Source organism: Felis catus, chromosome D3 (assembly GCF_018350175.1).
Source record: "Felis catus isolate Fca126 chromosome D3, F.catus_Fca126_mat1.0, whole genome shotgun sequence".
Classification (NCBI taxonomy): domain Eukaryota; kingdom Metazoa; phylum Chordata; class Mammalia; order Carnivora; family Felidae; genus Felis; species Felis catus.
The window spans coordinates 25862921-25884473 of record NC_058379.1 but is presented as its reverse complement, the minus strand read 5'-3'; the positions used below and the strand labels follow the sequence as shown (position 1 = coordinate 25884473).

Below are 21553 nucleotides of genomic sequence, written 5' to 3'. Positions count from 1 at the left end.
AGAACCATTTTTGCGGCATCCCAAAAATGTTGGTCTGCCTCTAGGTTAAATTCTATTTTGTCTGATATAAGTATAGCTCTCCCAGCTCTCTTCTGGTTTCCACTCGCACAGAACATCTTTTCTGTCTCCTCACTTTCGGTCTGTGTTGTCCTTCTGTCCAAAGTGCGTCTTTTGTGGGCATCACATGGATGGGTTGGTGTTTTCAGTCATTGTATATCTTTTGATTGGACAAATTCATCAGTTTGTTTTAAATCACTGTTGACAGTGTTTTGCTCTGGTTTTGCATAAGCTGGTTGACCTGAATAAAGAAAGCCTAGACACTGTTTTTGTCTCTCCTTTTACTTCCACCTTGGAATTAGTTGTGATAAGGCAAAGACTGTTTATTGAGTACCTGCTGCATGCAAGGCACAGTGCTGTGTGTTGACTCATTTGATCCCTTTCATAATCCTGCTTGATAGGTATGATTCTTTTCCCCATCATAGGGGTGAGGAAACTGAAACTCAGAGAGCTTAAACCTGGGCAGCTAGCAACTATTTATGGAGCTCTGCATCTGTGCCAGGCGGTGGTGTGGACTGACCCAGACCAGTCCCTGGGAATTGGGTCGTCCTCCAGCCACCCTTCTGCCCTCTCGGAGTGCCGGCAGTGCTGGTCTGGCTCTGGACATGCACACTGTGAATCCCCGCATCCAGCTCATGGTCAGGAGGAGGGCCACTGGTGGGGGCGGCCTGGAGAAGGTTGGGAGATGACCATGCCTTTTTTTTCTTAACAGGGAGGACCTGCTTCTCTCTGATTTCTGGAGTCTGGCCCTAGGTGGGTACCGCCTGGCGAAGGCTGGGGGTGGTAGGTGTGGGAGGAGAGCCTGAATGTGGGCAAAGGAAGGAACACAGTCCTCATTGGATGATATTTTCTTCACAGAGCGGTGTCCATGCTGGGTTCTCATTCTGACTTCCCACTTATAACCGTGTGCCTTGGCACTTAACTCTGAGCCTCAGTTTTTCTTTGAAAGAGAGGTAACAAAGTACACACCCTGTGGTGTAATTTTGAGGATTAAATGAGGCTATTCAGTTAAGTGCTTGGAACAGTGTTTGCCTATGCATGGGAGACCATACGTCCAGCTGTCACTGTCATTGTTGAAATGTATACTTAGCGAGCTCTTTTCCCCGACTTTGCAGTGGAGGCTTGTTTTTCCCCACACGGTTGTAACCTCCTCCTCGACAGAATCTGTGGCCATCTGAATATTAACATGTGCGGCAAACATACCAGCAGTCACAGTCTGTATGGGGGGACATTTAATTATTTTTTTCCTTCATTTTTCAGTCATTCTACATAACGGTGCAGGGAGCACCTTTACGCATAAAGCTTTTACCAAATGTAGGGTGATTCTCTTCGGATGTATTCCTGGAAGAGGAATTATGCAGTGAAAAGGCCGTGACTGAGTTGATATCTGTTGTCAGGTTTTCCCAGAACTGCTTTTACCAATCAGTTCCTCACGTGCCCTTTCCCAGCCGGGGGTCTCATTCACAGATCTCTTCACTAAGAAGTGAAAACTGCTGTCTTGCTGTGGAAACATAGGGCCTTTTGTTTTTCGGGTGCAGGTTTGTTCAAGTAAGTTCAGTGCCAGTGAAATGAAAGGAGAGACCAGAGAACCCGCTGCTATAGGAGAAGATGTAAACAGATTATTTTTTGTTAGACTCAAAAGCCCCAGTCTACCTTTTTTATTCTTTGAACTTTTTACACGATGTTGAGAGCTCTGCTCCTCGGTTCTTTGTCATCAAAAAAGTAGGTACTTCAGAGCTTAACCCGCACTTACCAGGCACCTCCCACCAAATTAGAATGAGCTCCCATTAGAGCTTTAGGTGGAAACTGTGCCCATAAATGAAACCTATTTTTTGCTGGAGACATCTGTGGGGTTGCAGGCCGTGGGCATGCAGGGACCAGGACAGCCTGTCTGTGTGGGCGGGCGTGGCCGCATGCCCCAGGCATGTTTGGGAGTGGGGCCTGCAGCCTTCTTTCTGAGGAGCTGAAGCCTTTGCTGACCTCCTTTTTCTCCCTGGGGCTGTGGCCTCGCGTGGATGGTTGGGTTCACAGGGCCAGAGCATGCCCTCTGACTGTGTTCCGGGCCTGCTCTTTCAGAAACCATCAACGGCTGTCTGACGAAACATCTGGCACAACTGAAGGCCCCAGTGGGGACTCTCTCGGAAGTCTTTGGAAACCTGCATCTCGACTCCTCGCCAGATGAGTCGGATGCGGCCCCCGGCTGCCTCCCAGGAGAGACCCTGGTGCCGGGAACCTGCCGTCTGAAGTGTGTATGCTACGGCCTTGGGAACTTTGCCACCTGCGTCATGGCTAGAAACCAGCTAACGTTTTTGCTTCTCTTCCTGGAAAAGTGCCAGGTAAAGTTTTGGATTCTTCTTTATCGCCCCTCCGCTGGTCTTGCACACGGATCTTCGGGTTGACGGGACTTATTCTTCCCTCCCGCAGATTCCCAGAAGGCACTGCTGGGTGTACGACCCTGTGTTTAGCCAACTAGAAATTGCAGTTCTGAATAGCCTCGGTGTGATTGTCCTCAGTGAGAACGAGGTGAGTGGGGGAGGGGAAGGGGAGGGGGGCGCTGTGTAACTGACGGGACCCTGGGCTGTGCCATGTGGACACCCTCGCTCCAAGACAGCAGTCATCCCTTCCCACCACACACTTGCCTTCCCAGTGCCTGGAACGTGGGACCCGTCAGTACCCACATTGTGGCCTATGTGGTACCCATCACAGAAAAATAAATCGTACAAGTGGCGTGAACTGAAACCTGTTATATTTGCAAAATTCCTTTTATTTCTTTTGAGGGAGTGTAAGAAGGGGAGGGGCGGAGAGAGAGACAGAACGAACAAGAACCAAGCAGGTTCTGCACCAGCAGCATGGAGCCCAGTGCAGGGCTCGAACCCACGAATTGTGGGATCGTACCTGAGCCGAAAGCAAGAGTCGAGGCTTAACTGACTGAGCCACCCAGGCGCCCGTTTGCAAAATTCTTGTGAGAATTGTGTGTCCAGGGACTATGGTAATTTACTAAATTGGTATTTACTGTGGGATGAAAAAATGAAGGGCTGCAGTCTCGGTGCCTCCAATGAGGGCCTCCTGGTTGGAATTTACTATCCTAGGGGAGGGTATGGAAGGGGACAGAATAGCTCTCTCTGAACCTGTAGCCATCACACCCGTAGTGTCTGGCTGGGTGGCGGGTAGATGCTGTGCCCTGCATGCCCTAAATAGTTGGCATGTGAAATTTCTGAGCCCTGGAAGAAAGACAGTCCTTTCCTAGGCAGAGGGCAGAAGCCAGCGTACAGGCACAGACTTCTGCAAGTAGTTTTGCCTTGTTTGGGGGATTGCAGACAGAATAACCCTCTGATTCCTGTGTTCCAAAACAGCCGTCTCCTTGCTTTTTACGAAACTCAAAAGCTAGGCCTGGCTGAGAGAAGAGAATCCTTTGCCGGTGTTGGCGAGGCCCTGAAACGCTGCTGCTCCCTTCACCCCATCTTTTCTGAGTGCCTGCCCCATGCTGGGCGAGATCTGGGGGGAGGCCAAGATAAATGCAGGCCCGGTCTTCAGGGAGCCCGTGGTCCCATCAAGGCGTGTGGCCTGTAACCAGTAAACGGCGAGCAGAACAGTGAGGGGGAGCCACCACGTGCTGGAGCTGAGAGGGGAAGGCACCCCGCGCCGGCTGGAGGGAGTCCTGGGTCAGAGCCGAGCCGGGACCGGAGGTCCACCAGGTGTCTGCTGGAGGGACCGAGGCAGGGGCACAGGCCGCCTGTGCAGAGCGGCTGTTGGGGAGCCACTGCCTGTTCGTGAACACAAGGGAGAAGAGGACGGAGCGCAAAGGCCCAGGGGAGGCAGGCCCAGGCAGCAGGGGGAGGGCCTGTGTCCCTGCCGCGGGTCTGGCTATGGAGGCACGGTTCTCAAAGAGGGGACAGTTGTATCCCCCAGGGGACAGCTGGAAAGGACCGACTGTGATAGGGGTCTGCAGAAAGGGACACAGGAGGCCTGGAGTCCACCAAGCACAGTCCACGGGCACAGTAACCGTTGCCCTCCATCCTGCCCTTGCTGTCACGGACCCAAAGGCCCCTCTGCGGACCCAGAGCTGCGATCACAGGACACACATTTATTCAGTCGACACAGGTTCTTTCTGGACATCGCGATTTCCAGACTTGTAGCCCCATGTCGCTGTATAAGTTTCAGTCGTGCTACGTTAGGACAGAAGCGTTCCAGAGAGGGGGGCATCTGTTCACCTGCCTTCCCCGCAGCTCACTGTTCTTTCCGGCGAGGCTGACACAACCTGGAATACGGGTTGAAGGCGTCCGGGGTGATCGGATACACATGTCCGTTGTGAAGCGACTCCAGCGAGGTTCGTTAACACGCGTGTCCACTCACACTCGTACGCTTTTATTTACTTTGTGGTGAGAACGCTCAGCTCGGTCCTCCCCTCCCTCTCCCCTCGTGCTCAGAGCGGAGGGGTTTACACTGTGTGTGTGGCGCCCCCAGGAGGGAAGACGCAGCGTGTGGGGCGAGCCCACCGTCTTTTACATGCCCCACTGCGGGACGGCCCTGTACAACAACCTCCTGTGGAGCAACTGGTCGGTAGACGCCCTTTCCAAGATGGTCGTCATCGGGAACAGCTTCAGGGGCCTTGAGGAAAGGTGAGCGGGGAACGGGGACGTGCCCGTTCCTGACGGACCCGCAAGCGGGAGACATTGCCATGACTCTCGTGCCCAGAGACACTTTCCCGTAGGAACCCGGACGGGCTCAGAGGGGGGCGTGAACCCCGAGTCGGGCTGTGGCACGAGTTAAGGAGTCTTTTGCCAAGATTTTCTCCCTTCCCTTATGACGGACAAGTTTCCGAAAGTGGGGGAAACCGACCTCTCCCACAGCTGCTCACACCTACACACACCCGGGTGTCCACCGCCACGTCTCCCTTGATGAAATGGGGGGGGGGGGGGGGGGGCTCACGCTTTCTCTGATTACTGCACCTGTTCCACAGTCCCCCTCCTTTTTAAAACGTTTGTTGCCTTTAAGCCGCCTTGCTTTTCTGTAATACGCTCTCATTCCTCCTAGTCGTGACGTTGTTTTCTTTAATTTCTAGGTTGCTGGCAAGGATTCTGCAGAAAAATTATCCCTACGTCGCAAAGGTATCTAAACAAAGGGGCAGGGATGGGAAAGGGTGTGGGACCAGACCGCTTCTCCCTTCCTGTGAAGAACTCTGCCTGGACATGCGTGGGAGGACGCTGACGAGGGTCTCACGGAGGGCATGGTGAAGGTACTGCGCCCGCTGAGTTTTCTCCGTTGCTCTGTGTCGCAGAAAGCGATGACCTGCCCTCCATTCTCAGTATCGAGCCCTACATACTCACTGCCCTTGGACCTTCCAGTTCATCACCAAAAGCACTTGAGTTAAAATATCCTAGTCCTTTTATTTTTTTTAAGGTAACATGGGGTGACTAACAGATCACACACAGGAGCGTGGGGTTTACTGTGACCGTCCGGTTTGTACATTTTACATCTGAATGTTCCTGCTCAGGTTTTGCAGGGACTGGAGGAGCTTGGGCTGCCGGAGACGCCACAGTACGCGGACGTATTCAACGACACCTCTGTCCACTGGTTCCCTGTACAGAAGTTAGAACAGCTCCCCATGGACACGTGGGCATTTCGGGAAGAACCAGACTATGGGGACTGTGAGGACCTTGAAATCATCAGGAACAAGACAAGAGGTCCTTCGGCTGCTGACCTGAAGTCGCCATGACACGGTGCCAGCCGAGGCAGAAGCAGCTGCCCCCGGAGAGGACGGGGGAGGCTCCACGGAGGGAGTGCCGACAGCCCCCTTCTTTGCAGTGGGCCAGATTGCAGAGCACTGGGAATATTCCATTCGGTTCTCCCCCTTAGACGAGGACGTGCTGTGGAAGGGCTCGGCATAAAGATGCACCACCTCCTGAGCGTTGTGTCTTATGTCCTTTGCTGGCAACCTGACCCGATAGGGAATACTCCCGGATGGAGAGTAAGTACTCTTTCAAGGCCAGTTTCAAACACTGTTTATTCATAACCACGTCCGTCTCCAGTGCACGTGTCCAGCCTGCTGCCCTCTACTTGGCCATGTCAATCAGGCTCTGCAGGGAGGTGGGCACCCAGGTCTTCTCGCCCTGGACGAACACCACCCCGCGGTCGATGTAGATGACGATGCGGCCAAACGTATAGAGCTGCTTCCCTTCGTGTCGCTTCCCGATGACCGGCATGAAGACGATGTTGTGCTCCTCGGCCTTGGTCTCAATGAGGTCCTTGAAGTTCATGGGCACGGAGCTGGCGGCCACGCCGATGCCCCTCTGGGCCATGTTCTCAGCCTCCCGTCGCTCCTGCATGGCCTCGTACTGGAAGTCCTTCCTCCGCTCCGTGTGGGTGAGGTAGGCAATGTTCTCCCGTGCCCCGGGCTGCATGTAGGCACCTGGGAGACAGGGGAGGGGAGGGGGGGGCAGTGAGGACAGGTGTTGTGACCACAGGGAAACGGAGACTGCTTTGGCAAAACCTGCCTGTGACTCCGTGAAGGGCGGTGGGGCGGTGGGGGCACAGAGAACTGAGATGGACACTAAGCACCTTCCGGGAAGCTCAGGCAGCTGTCCGCCGCCACAAAAAAACTGGAATGATGTGTAATAACCAGAGAGATGCTGAACATAAAATACCACAAGAGATTCATCCTCCCAGGGCCGGAAACCTTGAAAGCACACGGCCTAGCCTAGTTGTATTTTAACATCTCCATACAGGCCCGGCCCCGGAAGGATTCAGAATGCAACTGGGGAGCCGAAACAGCTGCTGAAGGACAGCACGGGGCCACAAATGCCCGGTGCCAAGGGGTGTGGATGGGAACAGCTCTGGGAGGTGGCCTGGGCCCGGGGTGGCTGAGGAAGAGTTTCTAGAGAGGGTGGAAAAGGGAACGGCCCCCTGAAGGACCTGGGTAAGTAGAGAGCACAGAAGTACACCCACCTCATTAAACAGAACGTATAACCTATGAACTCAATTTTCGTAGAACAGACTCAGTCAAAGGATTAAAGGCTCAGGAAATAGAAACTACAACCCTAGCTGTCACTCTGGCTGGGTAACCTTGAACAAGCTCTCGGCCCTGAGGAGCTTATCTGGGAGGCAGCGCTGGCCTGGGTACTCCGGTGGCCTTCACATGGAGACTCGAGCACGCTGACACAGGACAGACTGACTTGGTCGGGAGCTGGGGACGGATATTAAGTGGACAAGCACCTGCCTGCTGCGGAGACAGCAGAGACCCCGCCCGCAAAGTGCGACACGCACACTGTAGCTCACTCGATCCCTGGAAGTGCGCATTAGGACTGTTTCACAAGGAAACAAAATGGGCCAGGTGGGCTTAGCAACTGCTAGGTGTCAGGCTGTGCTCCAGCTCCTGGTCGGGGGGCCATCACGCCTGAACAGCACACACAGCTGTTCACAGAGGCATGCCGGCGAACATGAAAAGCCACACGGCAGTGATCACGAAGGTGGCCCCAGAGGTAGGCCCCCTACAGTGAATCCAGCCACAGTCAGACTCGGGTCAGGGGCAGATGCCCCTCCCAGTGCTGGGAGAGCTGGGCAGCGTGTGCTGGCTAACTGTGTAACCGGGTCTGCTGGGCAAGTGTCCGCGTCGGAGCGGGCCGCCCACAGGGACTTGATTCCGTGTCATTTACGTGATCAGAAGCCTGGCGCTCAGGGCCAGGATGTCCCAAGCGGACTCCCCACTCACCGACGTTGGAGGACACCGCCCTGTTCATGATATCGAGCGCTTCGTTGAATTTGTCCTTGACGGATGGGTGTGCCAGCACTTGATCTGAGAACATGGACTTCCAACCCAGGTACCACTTGGTGATCTCCTCATAATTTGGGCTGTTACTAAGCCAAGAGCACAGCACCTGCCAAAAAGACGACAGGAACCACGCATCCATAAGGCAGAACTTCAAAGGGACCTTTTACTTTTGTTCTGATTGTGGTCCTGCAAGCCGGTGACACTTGTAGGGGTTTCTAGGGGCTGAACAGTCTGGCATTTAGAGCGTGGAATTTGGAGTCAGCTTGGCAGCTAAGTGCTTTGAACGTAAACTCCCTGAACTGCATCCGCCCGTCTAAACAAGACGCCAGTCCCTACCCCCGAGTTTCTGTGTGAGGAGTGGAGGTGACGCACATCAAGTGCTTTGCATCTGGCACATGGCAAGCGTCCAATAAACGGTGGTCACTATTACTGCTTATTTATGTTACATATCACAGCTCTGTTATCTGACAGTTGTCCAGGGATCAAGCTCCTAGTCAGACCTCGGCAGAAAACTGAGTGAAGCCTCTCTGCCTCCAGCCCATCCCTCAGAAGACACAGCAAAGCAGGGTGTACCTGAAGCCACTTGGGGAAGAAGTGCTTTTCGAGAAGCCCCACCAGGCTGGAGACAGAGATCATTCCTTCCCAGTCGATGACCCAGTAAAAAGCATCCATGTGCTGCTGGTGAGGGTTAATGACTAATTCCCCAAGACACATCCCTGCAAAAGAAGCCCGGTCTTTAAGGCAAAGCCACAGAAGCACAAAGGGCAAACTCTCCAGCGGACAACGCTGGTCGTTAATCCATTTCTATACATCAATCCCAAGCTCTTGATAGGGCAACTCTTAAAAACCATTTTCCTCTATAACCCAGAAATACTGTATATTTAAAATCAAACACCACAAAAAAAAGGCAGAACGCCAACGTTTCTCATGTCACCAGAAGCCCAAACGAGACCAGTTAGGAACCAGGAGGCACGGGGACTCTGATGTCCCTGATGCCAGAAGAACCCTGGGCACGTTTATATCCCAGCTCTGTGCACGAAGCGGCACTCGTGGTGAGCAGCACCATGTGCCGGGCTTTCTACGGAGCTCCAAGAGTGGGTCTTACAGGGCACGGATCACGTCACCGCTGGCCACAGACACGGTGCCGCGGCCGCTGGACCTAACGCACCTTCCCCGTGTGCTCACCCAGCTTGGGCACTATGTTCTTGACCATGAATGCCTCCCAGGAGCCGGGGGTGAAGACGTCTTTCCAGGGCTGGAGGATGAGCTTGGCCGAGGAGTCGCTGGGGTGCCACTTCTGCAGGGCGCTGGACAGCTTGCTGCGGATGGGGGAGTAGAGCGGCTCCAGGCGCGCCTGCATGAGGGGCAGCCACGGGTGGACCCACGAGTGGATGGGCACAGTGTCTGTCAGCGGGTTCCAGTTTTCCACCTGCGGGAGCAGTTCACGATGCGCTGTGCGGTCAGTGGCACGGAGGCCGAGTGCTCCCCTGGCCAAGGCCCACAGGCCCCTCTGCATGACCAAACTAACACCCACACAACTGCGAGAGGTCTCACAAATGGCACAAATTCTAATTAGAGAAACCAAAGAGATGAATTCCCTGCTAGGGGACCCTGGGGGAGAAGTGCCGACAAAAGGGCCCGAGTTGCCCACAGGACAGCAGCTGTGTCAGCAGATTCTGTCAATCCCAGGCCCTCCGACAGCACTGAGGGATTGGAGAGGTGCCCCTGGTCCCTGCCAACGGCTGCCCCCCACAGCTCTGGGCCCTACCTCCTTCTGCAGCTTGGGGAAGATGAGCTGGTCCAGTATGTTATCCAAGATCCACACGGGAATAATGTGCACCCAGCTGTCCAAGAAGTCCACCATCGGGTCACAGTTCCTCGGCTGCCATTGAGTGACGATATTTCGAACAAATGGCATCCAGACTTCCCATATCAGCCTGCGGGGGAAAGGCGAGGGCAGGATGGCGGCACCGATGGGGTTTCAAAGCAGACAAAGTCCACCGCCAGCAGCCCTCCAGAATAAGAAAGAAAGGGGCACGGACGTCCAGGCACAGCAAACCACCAGGCCAGCCCCCAGACTGCCCGGACCTGCGCTTGCCTCCCCCTTGCCCTGCCAGCCACCCGCTCACCCCCCAGGCCTGTCTCCCCAGCAGAGCTCACCTGCTCGGCAGCAATGCTGTGGGGACACAAGGGTCCCCTCTCCAGGGACTGCAGGCCTTCCCACCTGGAGCTCTGACGCCTCACCTCTCAGGTCACAGCTTCAACGTCCCTCCTCTCAGAAACCTCCACCTCCAACTACTCCCGGCCCCCAAGGAGGCATGTGTCCCGGCTTTATTTGTCTGCTTCCTCACCCCCACCTACCTCTCCCATTCCCCGTACACTGAGGCTGGCCACCACCTGGCACAGCACGGCCCTGACAGGTGACAAGCATGGTGTGAGCGAGCGGACTCCTGGAACGGGGCCGGCACGCGCGGAGGAGGCGGTAGAGGCCAGTGCCCGCCTTCCCCAGTGGGATCGTCCCCCCGCCTGTGCCCAGTACCTGTGAAAGGCGTCCGCCGAGAGGTCCTGCCCACCGTGAGATAAGAGCTGGTCGTTCTCAAGGAGGCTCTTCCACCTGGAGATGACCTCCGTGCCGTACGCGCAGTCCTGGGGAGAGACGCAGCCGTCAGCCGAGCTCCCTGCCCCGTGCGGCCCTTCTAGGCCGGGCCCATCCTGCCAGCCACTCACCTTGAGCGGGTCCCACTCCTTAAAGTACTCCTTCACGAGCGGGTAGACGATGGCCACAGCCAGGTCCACGCGGTCGGACATCCGGTACTCCTCGTAGTACTTGTCCTGCAGGGTCTCGAAGACGCGGGCGCACTCGTCCAGGGTGAGGGGGTCACTGCAGGCGGGCTGCATGCGCCGCTCGCACTCCTCCACCATCTCCAGGACCTTGCTGAGGTTGGCGATGACCCGCTCCTCGTGCTCCAGGACCTCCGACATCTTCTCCAGCTCATGCGACAGGTTGACCACCATGTCGCGCTCGTACTGCAGCTGCCGGTCACTCTGGATGATCTCCTGCTCCGTAAGGTCGATGAGCAGCTGCAGGTTGTGCTCCAGCTCGGGCAGCGCGAAGCCCGGCGCCTTGGCCTCTTTGCCGGGCGGCGGCGGCGGCAGCTGGGACTGCGGCGGCAGCCCGTCGTCGGGGACGCTGTGCTTGTGGCTGATCTGGCTGTAGCTGTAGTAGACCTTCTGCTCCCGGCCAGTCATGTCGATGACCTGGGGGAATGCGGCAGGGGGGACCCGGGTCAAGGCTCACCATCGCTGCCCTGGGACAGTGCGCGCCAGGCCGGGCGAGGGCAGGGCGCCAGGGCAGGTGCTCACGAACCACACACTACGGCACTGCCGTGTTTCCCACAGCGGAGCCCCTGCCACACAGACAGGAGGGTCAGGGACGGAAGCACCGCGCACAACCAGCAGTTCCAGACTCGGTCCCTCTGGACAAGACGGACAAGGCTTTTCCATCTAGGAAAAGCCGTGAAACTGGAGTGCAGACGACTCAGCTGAGGTGAAAATCTATTGCCACGCGTAGTAGAGGCTGTACTGATCAAAGCGGGTAATAAAACACGTATGACCAAAATATCACACTTGCTGTAAGAAAAATGCATATTTAGGCAGACAGATCTAGAAGGACGTGCATCAAGATGTTAAAACTAGCGCCTATAGGAAGGAAGGAAAAGAATAGTTTTGCCTCTGTATTTTCTAATTGTCTAGAAGGTACCACACACTGGTCCGTAATAATACAAAAGTTGTATTTTGATTTGAAAACAAAACGTCAAAAAAAGTTACCGGACCAAGGCAACCTAGGTGAGCATTTTGAGAAAACAGGGGAAACTGGTCTATACTGGAATATAAACCGTACTGAAACACAGTGACCCATCAGCACTTGAAGTAACAGTACGACCCAAGAACCATGTGCATTAGAATCAGCTGGAGAAAAATGAACAGAGTTCTCATGCCCTGCCTCGATCCACCGACTCCAAATCTCCGACGAGAACCCACACATTGGCATTTCTTACCAGTCCTCCCCGCCCACAGCTGGCGCACGACGCCCTGACATTTGAGAACCCCACGCGGTGACACACACAATCTGTCCTACGCCAAACTGCACCAGACAACTGTCGCCACCCTCGTTCTCTGGCTACTCAGGGGAGTAACAGGAAACCCAGGACTGGATGCACGGAACAGTGGCTGAAAATTCCATCCATTTTTACAACTGAAAATACTCCAGTGCTGGTGTGCTCTGAGGACTCTGTCCTGCGCTCCCAGTCAGAGCGGGCTCATGCACCCTTTCCAGTAGTCGGGGGCCTTAGAAAGCTTCCTATGTTTAACCTGGCGACTGTACTTCTAAGGATCTATCCTTACAAAACGTCCGAAACAAAGACAAGACTTGACACAAACCAGCCAGCCCGAACCGAGCCAGGAAAAAGCTGAAGGTCTAGGACAGAGGTAGGACCAAGTGGCCTAGTGCTTCATTGTCTGGAATCACACACTCACTAAACGTGACGTTCATGCCAGGTTTTCCATAACGGAAATGTTTTTTTTTTTTTTCCATATATGAAATTTATTGTCAAATTGGTTTCCATACAACACCCAGTGCTCATCCCAAAAGGTGCCCTCCTCAATACCTATCACCCACCCTCCCCTCCCTCCCACCCCCCATCAACCCTCAGTTTGTTCTCAGTTTTTAACAGTCTCTTATGCTTTGGCTCTCTCCCACTCTAACCTCTTTTTTTTTTTTTTTTCCTTTCCCTCCCCCATGGGTTTCTGTCAAGTTTCTCAGGATCCACATAAGAGTGAAAACATGGTATCTGTCTTTCTCTGTATGGCTTATTTCACTTAGCATCACGCTCTCCAGTTCCATCCACGTTGCTACAAAGGGCCATATTTCGTTCTTTCTCATTGCCATGTAGTACTCCGTTGTATATATAAACCACTGCTAGGAATTTACCCAAGGGATATAGGAGTGCTGATGCATAGGGGCACTTGTACCCCAATGTTTATAGCAGCACTCTCAACAATAGCCAAATTACGGAAATGTTTTTAAGTTCACGGACCGGGCGCTTCAGAGAGAAGTGGTTTTGCACCACTGCCGCATAACGAAGAGCGCCCAGTGCGGGGCACACGCTACCGCCAAGCGATAATGAACAGAACAAAGCAAGCCCAGAAGACCCCACGGGATCCGAGAGAACGTTGGGTGATTGACTTGACGCGGGTGTGGCAGTGTTTCCCAGCACCCCCCTCCCCGCCCCGTACCTTGACCTGAGAAAGCTCCTTCTGGGGGGCAGCGAGCTTCTTGCTGATCCTGCCCTTGGCTTTCAGCTCCTCCACTGTCTTGTAAGAGTATTTGGGCTTCTTCTTGCTTCCGCTGGGGTCTTTCCTCCACTGGCTCAGCTCCTTCTGAAACTCCTGAAGCAGGGGGAGGCGGCCAGTGACACAAGGCAGGCCGCTTTTCACAGCAGGCAGGGTGACTGAGACCGTTTGCAGACACTCACTAGGCACAGTCTCAGACGTACGCAAGGTTCTGCGCCAAGCGGCGTGCCTGAGGGACGCTACAACCATCTCCTGACACGCCCCTGACGCTCAGCCCCTCGTAGAAACAAGAAGGTTCAGAAAGCAGGTACTCCAGACACCCAGGCAATGGCCACCCCCACTGCGGGCAGGCACTACGCTACTTTTAAATTCACCTCACGTGAAACTTAAACAACAACATACGGAATTTAAGGACCCAAAACCTTGGTTCTAATCTAACATGAGGGCAAATCGGCAGGTCCCTAAGTCTTAAGGCCAAGACACCTTCTGTAAGCAAGGTTTGCAAGCCTCTTCCACAGGAAGGCCTACAGTAATAGAGAAGGAAGCGCGGTCGGGGGGAGTAGAGTCCAGCCCACCGAAGTGGGTTTTGTGCATGTCCTTCTTTGTTTCTTACACTGGTTTAAAACTTGTACTCGTTTTTTCCCAAAAATGTCTGGACCTCTACTCCAGGAAAACCAAAGATCAGGCACTACTGGGCCAGGTCGATGGCAACAACCGCCCGGACCTGAATAGAAACTACCTCTTTAGACAGCGAGGCCCTGGCCCGTCCACCTCACGCCTGGCTCGCCTACTCACTTCTGCTGCACACCTGCTACCTGCCATCCCACCCTATCCAACGTCTCCCGCCTCAGCAAAAGGAGAGGGTCGGCGACAAGGGCAGTGACAATACAAGGCTCTGCAGCATCCCGCTGTCCCTCATAAACGCAAAGGGGAAAAACGGTGTCGAGACAGCCGGCCCCTCGGGGGCCAGAGCAGAGCGACCCCCAGCGCTGGCTCCCCGCGACACTGGAGACGAAAGCCCGGCACCTACAAGTGGCCTTCGGGGCCGGTGCCGTGACCCGCCCGGTCGATATGCCTCGTCCCCTCCCTGCTCCGTGTGCTGCCTTCCCACCACAGCCCCCCCCATGGCCTCTCAGCCACCAGGCTCGGAGACGCGCGCTCGGTGGCCTCTGGCCTCACGACTGGCCCCACACTCGCTGCCTTCTCCTGCTGGGAGAGGCCTCTCCTCCCTGACAGGCCTTCCCTGACCGCCCTACCTAAGTATGTCACCCCTCCACAGCCCCCCACTCCCCACCTCACCTCCTACTCTGACCCTTCTCAGCACCTACCGCTCTCAGCAACCACACCACAGCTGCTTGCTGACTGTGTCTGGGCACCAGGCTCTAAGCCGTTCCTCGTGGAGGAACCTCCGGCCTCCAGCACAGCGTGACACGTCACATGTGCAACAGACATCTGAAGGCCGACTGAATGAGCGAGCGAGTGAGCGAGCGACAGTGGGAAAGGGCACAGACACCCCCCCGCCCGTGACCCCTGACTTCTGGTTACCTCTTCCGCTTCTTCTTCTGAGTCAACCACGGGGAAGTCTTGCAGGGACTGAGTGGTACGCTCAGAGCCGTAAGCGCCCACGGCACCTTTGCCCTTTCTCTGTCTGGCTTCGATTGGATTAATGATACCTGACAGATTTCAGCAAAAGATAAAAAGATTTCAGATGGTCACAGCGATTCCTGTATTCGAACAAGGCACTCAGTGAAACCACCCTTCCTCAGTCCTGACACAGAATAACACAGCCCAGGAGGGAGGGCTCTTCTCTGCCCCTGGAACCCTGTCCGAGTCCCCTGTGATGTGAAATTTCTAAGCATTTATGGTACAAGAGGATGCAGACATCAGCGTATCGATGTCCTAAATACAGATTTTCGTATCCGCTTTGGATTTGTCTTTTTGAGATACTGGGAGAAAAAAGAACTATTCACATGTAACTGGGAACTCTGCAGTACTAAATTCTACACTTTCCTTGGAAGAAGGTTCCGGTAAGGAGAGTGAATTATTCGCAGAATATACTGACTGAATGAGGCGAGGTGAAGCAGCAGTTCAGTAGGAGACCCCGTCCGTTTTCCTGGGTAGCTCCTGTCTCCTGGACTTTGCTTGCTTTATAGCACGCGTAAGCCTTGGAAATAACTATTTTCCTCTAAGAGTCAACAGACGGGACTACCGCACTTCAGTGAAAACTGCCCAGCCTCCCCTTCAGCTAGTACTGCTGAAATCTCAAGTCAGACCTTGTTCTCCTTCTGGGTCACCACTGCCAGCTCCGTGAGATTCACGACTTTTCCTCCAGCTAACGCTGGGTGAAACCTGAACAACTACGCAGGAGTGGAGCCTGGACTCTTAGAGACTATTACTGTTTCCGTCCAGTTGCTGCCTATTCACGGGAAACAGGACAAGGAGAGAGAAAGCAGGTTCCTGCAGGAAGAACCCAAGTGCTTGGCTTGTGCGGCTTTGATGTCAAGGAGACAGGGACATGTGAGAGGAGCTGTCTGGACGGGGCTAGGGCCTGGGGACAGGAGGCAGGGCTGCTGAGCGCAGACAGAGGGCCCCACGTGGGATTGCTCAGCCAAGTTTACAGCCACACAAGGGCGCATAAAAAAGCTACACGAAAGAGCACCTGGGTGGCTCAGCCGGTTAAGTGTCTGACTCTTGATTTTGGTTCAGGTCATGATCTCATGGTTCGTGAGTTCAAGCCCTGCATCAGGCTCTGCGCTGATAGTGCGGTGCCTGCTTGGGATTCTCTCTCCCTCTCTCTCCGCCCCTCCCTCACTCACGTCCTCTCAAAATAAATAAACTTTAAAATAGCAAAAAAGTTTGGGCCTACAACCCAATGCTCTAAACTCTTTATCTTAAAAAAAAAAAAAGCTACACACAATGTTTCATGGATATTCCTGGACTACAAACTCCTATGCCTCCAGGGCCCAGGAAAGCTGACATAAAGTAAGGGGTATCGGGACCAAAGACCACAGGGGACGGAGACTGCTTCCCCGAGGCCATGAGCACTGTCTGTGGCAGCTAAAACTAATTCCTGCCAAAGTCAAAAATGTCAGGTAAAATTATCTTATTTGTAAATGCTGGCAACAGGCTCAGTCTTAAAGAAGCACCGGTCAGGCCACAAAGAAGCCTCTCGTCTGCAGCCTGACTGAGCCTCTTCCTCCTGCTCAGACAAGCTTCTGTTTGGGTCTGAGAAAGCAGACAGCCGAGGAGCACAGCCGTCAGGTGCCAGCAGGCCAGGCCGCAGACTCCACGGACTCGGAGAGGAGAAAAAGCAAACCTCGCCTCCGTCCCTCAAGACTACAGGGTGCCCGCACCCTACCTTGTGCATTCTTCCCAAGCCCCCTTCCAGGGACATAGCCCATCTTCTGCAGAAGCTTCTGTCCAATTCCCTTGGTGTGTCTTTCCCAGCTGCCAAAATCCATGAAAGACTTGGTTCCTCCTGCAAAGCCTTTCTGGCTGGGTTTAAAATTGCCACCCTGAGGAGGAAAAAATAACAAAACCAAAGCTTAGTTGACAGGGAAAAAAAAAAGAAAAATCTAAGAAAGCTTACTCGGACGATGGGGAAATGGCCTGGCAGTCAGAGCATTATAAAAAGTGTCACACAAACCAAAACCAGATCTGTGACGTGTGTCAGGAGAGCAAAGAGCCCGCGCTGCCCACGTCACACCTCGCAGAAACCTGCCGCCACGAGGAGAAACCCACACAAGCCCCCCACCCGCAGATGCCTGGCCGCATGACCTTCCGAGGACGTTACTAAGGTCACAAGCCTGAAGCAAAGATGCTACCGTCTTTAACTTCTTGGGTCCGAAATCCTTAGGAAAGTCATCCTGTTTAACAGGCTTCTCCTCGTCGTCGGAATCTTCCAGCTCCGCCTCCTCTGCTGCCCCTTTCTTGAGGCCGGCGCTGATGAAGTTGACTGGCGCGGAGTAGTCTCGGGCCCTGTGGGCAAACACAAGGCCCCCAGGGGGCTGTCAAGAACCTTCCGTAGCCATCCCTTGTAGAAACTGTGCTGGCCAGGGAACCCCTTAGGGTGGACCTCCAGGGATCGTTTTAAAAGAGCAATACATTCACTTATACCCAAAGGGCCCCAGATCCTGTAATCACAATAACATTATTACCTGATGGGTTCAAGTCAACTCTGCGGCTGCAGTTATCGATGTCAGTGTAAGGGTGATTAAAAATGCAGTGTCATCTTATACAGCATGTGTATCAGTTACGTCTTTGTAAAAGTGAAAGGAAAAAATGCAAAATATGATATAACACAACTTTCTTCTACATTTTTTAAAAATGTTTATTTTTGAGAGAGAGAGTGAGAGAGAGAATCTCAAGCAGGCTCCGCTCAGTCAGCACAGAACCTGATGCAGGGCCCGAACTCATGAACTGTGAGATCGTGACCTGAGCCGAGGTCGCGAGTCGGAAGCTTAACCAACTCTGCCACCCAGGCACCCCTCCTTTTACATTTTTAAAAATTAAGCTATTTTAAAAACCATGTGTCTTGGAGGCTATTTCAAATACAAAAACCAAACAAAAATTCTAATAAAAAATCATCAAACACAGTAAAAGAAATTCTATGAATGGAAAGTATATTAACAATTATATCAAACTCTGAGAAGAAGTTCACGTTCATTACATTCATTTGTATGTGAAAACTAAAGTAATAACGAAGAAACGAACTCCGTGAGATGGCGAGTATCGATGCCGACCACGACTGTCACAAGGACAGTACTTACAGTGTCATTAACGTCAGCTCCCTTTAGAAGATGACCAGCCTAGTCACTGCACAACCCTGTGGCAGTAACAGAACTGAGAGGATTCTCTTCTAGAAGATGCAGTCAGGTAAGAGCCCAAACTCAGGAGGGAGGCCCAGATTCCCAAAGCCTGGCTGTGTGATCATGGCCTCAGTTTCTTAATGTTGAAAATGGGATGGTAACAACGGTACCCTTCTCACAGGTAAATGATACCAACCATGTAAAAAGCACAGAACAAGTAAAGCGCCAACAGATGTTGGCTATTTGGCTACCATCATCTTATGGTTATGTAATCCTTGACCTCTGAGCCATCTGTCATCCACTTTTAGATTTCTTGCCAGATGAGAAGGGGCTGTACCGATCTCCATACTCTTTCCCCCCAGGCTCCCCAGACCGTGTGAAACAGGCACAATCTCAAAGGGCCAGAGCCTACAGGCCACAGTCGAGGCCAAAGAGACAAACCCATACTGGCTACACACGCCGGTCAGGCGACTCGTGGCCAGTGCCCACGTGACTTCACGCTGAGGCGGAAGACTGTCAGCCTGAGTCCTCATCTCCACGCCACCACGCCTGCAGGGACCCAGTCTCGGCCCCACACATCTCCCTCTTCCACTGGGGCCCCGGGCCAACTTTGCACACCAAAAGGTCTCCTCCAAACATAAGCGTGCCCACGTCAGCCACTCGCTGTCTCAGACCCGGGGGCCTCTTCTCAAGCTATGCTCCCACCTGCAAAAGCTTCCATACCTCGTAGACACCTGGTGCTTCCCCTCAACGGCCTCTGTATCCTCATGCCGTCACCCTCTGTGGTCATATATGCTCAAGGATCACCTCTCTAGAGACCTCTTCCCTCGCCTCCCAGAGCAGATCAAACATCCTCTCAAACGTACTCTCTCTCAGGTCCGAAGTCAGTCACAAACTTGCACTGTGTGAGTCGTCAGTCACCACCTGTCTCCATGCTCTGGTGTCTGAGCTCTCAGAAGGCAAGGAATGGACCTGCGGCCCAAGACCCGCTACATATAATCACTCACTGAACACCTGCCGATGGTTCAGTCAGCAGAGAGCCGCCCTCCAGCCCAAAGAGGAAGCTGGGCCTCCCCGGCTGATGCTGCAGCTCCAAGACTCAGGAAGGCCAAGAGAGAAGTCTGTTTAGTGGTTATCCCCCCAACTCCCTCTCCATCTTCCCCCACTTCCCTAAAGCAACGGAAAGCAGCCCCACGCGCCCAGTACCGTTTGCCTCCAAAGCTGGGCCTCTCTTCATCCGAGTCTCGCTCTGCCCACACTCCGTACGTGGCCTCTTCCTTGGTCTGCCAGTGGCGCTGCCGGTTGGGGTTGAATTCATTCTGGAGATCCCAGTCGGTGATCTCAAAGTTCTCCCGCTCGTCCTCGTCATCATCCATGTGGCCTTCGCCGTCCCGGTACAAGTGGGACAGCGACATGGCCGGTCACTGAAGGAAGGGATAAGAAAGGCACGTGGAGTTTGTGGTGAGTTCTGGAAGCGGCAGCAGGCTTCCCTGAGTCCCCGCTCCTTGCTCCCTTTGAACGTCCTCCAAACACAAAGCTTGTTAAAATCGTCGCTACAATTCAATAAAGCAGACATTAAAAACATATTTTAGGAAATGATCCGTATTTAAACAGGCGGGACAAAAGGCTCCTCAAAGACCAGTCCCAACGATGCATGTGATTCTTAAGCATCTATTTCTCTGTCCTAGTCAATGTCATAAAACATACTCACATATATAAAAACCACATAAAAATACCTACGTATGTATGTAACTCTATTTATCATTGCCTCAGAACCTGGGTGGACATCTTCCAGGATCCCAGATTATTTTGTTGTTGCTGCTGTTGAGGAAAGTTGTATCTGGACCCTTGGCAGTCCCAGGAGTGACTGTTTTTAGAACATGCTTTCTGAACTATATTACTTGGTGAGACCCTAAAACTTAGATTTCCTCCCAAAACATGAACCTCTTCTGAAGGCAGTAGTAATTATAAACACTACCTTAACAGACATCTGTGTACTGCAACAGAGAATTCAACTCCTGAGAGCTGGATGATGAGATTCAGCTGTCTCGTTCTCATAAAATTATTTTCTTTGGAGTTTATTTATTTATTCTGAGAGGGGAGGGAGGGGCACACAGAGACAGGGAGAGAGTGAGGATCCCAAGGAGGCTCTGAGCTCTCCCTGCAGAACCTGTTCGGGGCGGGGGTGGCTCGCAACTCCGGAAGCGGTGTTCAAACTCCGAAGCCGTGAGGTCAATATCTGAGCTGAACTCAAGAGCTGGACCCTTAGGACTCTTACCCCTTAGGACCCTTAGTCAACTGAGCCACCCAGGTGCCCCACATCTCTTCCTTAAATGGATTAATTACTACTGCACCAAGCTTTACAATGCCTTGTAAGGCAGATTAAACAAGACGGTGCTTAAAAAACACTTAGCTCAGAATGAAAAACGCTCAAGGAACAATAGCTGTTACAGTAGCTCCATGATTAGCTTCATCATCATAACTATTACGGGATTAGGGAAGGAACCTAACAAACTGCTAAAATCACAGCCTGAGTTCAAATCCCAGCTCTGCCAGGTACTCAGTGAGTGTGTGAGTATCAAATACACACGAAGTGCCAAGCGTGGTGCGCTGCATGGTATACATTCAATCTGTGACAGCAACTGGGATTCTTACCAACCAGTTGCTTGCTGCAAGCAGCCCTCAGGGACAAGGAGTTCACTACTTCTGGTCGCTTCTGTAACAGAGTTCTCCCTGCTTGGGGTGCCTGGGTGGCTCAGTCGGTTAAACCTCCGACTTTGGCTCAGATCATGATCTCACCGTTCATGGGTTCGAGCCCCGGGTCGGGCTCTGTGCTGACAGCTGGGAGCCTAGAGCTTGCTTGGGATTTTGCGTCTCCATCTCTCTCTGCCCCTCCCCCGCTCTCTCTCTCAAAAATAAACATTCAAAGATAAAAAAAAAACCCCACAAAGTTCTCCCTGCTTACTCTACTCACTGGCACACTGCTTGGGTGCAGCTGGTCCCAACCTCAGCCAGCAGTGTAAAGAAGGGAAATGTTGTCAGGGGAGGTAGGGAGTCCCAGACACACGGGAGTCAGTAATATCGCTGCTTCCCGGGGCAAGAAGCAAAGGACTGTTACGAGTTACAGAGCCTTTGGCAGGTACCAAGTACTTGCCGGACGCTTCCAGCCGATAATCTAACGTAAGCAATCAAGTCACCTCTACGAGACACGTACTGTTGGCGTCCCCACCCTTCCGATAAGAAATGAGACGCAGGGACGTCGGACAACTTGCCCCAGGTTCCACGCTGGCAGGGCTCCAAAGCAGGTGGGCTTGAAGCCAGGCTTCCGGCGGGGCTCGGTCCCTAACCTGCTCAGTGGGTCCCTCGCGCACACTCCCACTGGCGGGGACCCCCTCCCCCCCGCTCCCCGTCCCTTCCCTCGCCCCGGCCCCACGCACCTCTCCCGGGTCCCGCCGACCAAAACCAGATACCGTCTCTGGGCGAGCTGCGCGCCACTACAGCAACCGGAATCCGGATGCGCCCTCGGACGGCGCGCCGGAAATGACGTGTCGCAGCGGAAACGGCGCGC

At 53.6% G+C, this 21553-nt stretch overlaps 2 protein-coding genes across 4 annotated transcripts in view; one reads left to right on the top strand and one right to left on the bottom strand.

The window, feature by feature from the left end:
- SRRD (SRR1 domain containing) overlaps nt 1-5963 on the top strand; it is a 16152-nt gene extending 10189 nt beyond the window's left edge. Inside the window, exons 2-7 of the mRNA XM_045042017.1 lie at nt 770-810; nt 2134-2393; nt 2482-2580; nt 4522-4676; nt 5120-5165; nt 5552-5963. Coding sequence (XP_044897952.1) covers nt 770-810; nt 2134-2393; nt 2482-2580; nt 4522-4676; nt 5120-5165; nt 5552-5773 — 823 coding nt within the window. The 3' untranslated portion in view covers nt 5774-5963. The remainder of the gene's footprint in view (nt 1-769; nt 811-2133; nt 2394-2481; nt 2581-4521; nt 4677-5119; nt 5166-5551) is intronic.
- Nucleotides 5425-21553, bottom strand: TFIP11 (tuftelin interacting protein 11). Of its 3 annotated transcripts, none has more exons than XM_003994758.6 (13): nt 21423-21553; nt 19192-19409; nt 17002-17155; nt 16536-16692; nt 14723-14850; nt 13121-13273; nt 10553-11083; nt 10365-10471; nt 9594-9762; nt 9011-9254; nt 8399-8541; nt 7766-7931; nt 5425-6466 (listed from the first exon to the last, which is right to left on the bottom strand). In XM_003994758.6, the coding sequence occupies exons 2-13, from the start codon at nt 19398-19400 to the stop codon at nt 6111-6113; spliced, it is 2517 nt and encodes an 838-aa protein (XP_003994807.2). In that variant the 5' UTR covers nt 19401-19409; nt 21423-21553; the 3' UTR covers nt 5425-6110. The 3 variants fall into 3 exon arrangements, with proteins under 3 accessions (XP_003994807.2, XP_019670412.2, XP_019670411.2); XM_019814853.3 differs by having other exon boundaries at nt 13127-13273; XM_019814852.3 differs by lacking the exon at nt 21423-21553 and adding an exon at nt 19964-20089.

Bases quoted from the DNA above. Each gene is read 5' to 3' on its own strand.
- TFIP11 (XM_003994758.6), bottom strand. From the start codon at position 19,400: ATGTCGCTGTCCCACTTGTACCGGGACGGCGAAGGCCACATGGATGAT. The intron at 8,542-9,010 runs GTGAGCACACGG...CTTCTTTTGCAG, and splicing joins GAACATAGTGCCCAAGCTGG to GGATGTGTCTTGGGGAATTA. The intron at 6,467-7,765 runs GTGAGTGGGGAG...CCTGTCTCCCAG, and splicing joins GGCGGTGTCCTCCAACGTCG to GTGCCTACATGCAGCCCGGG.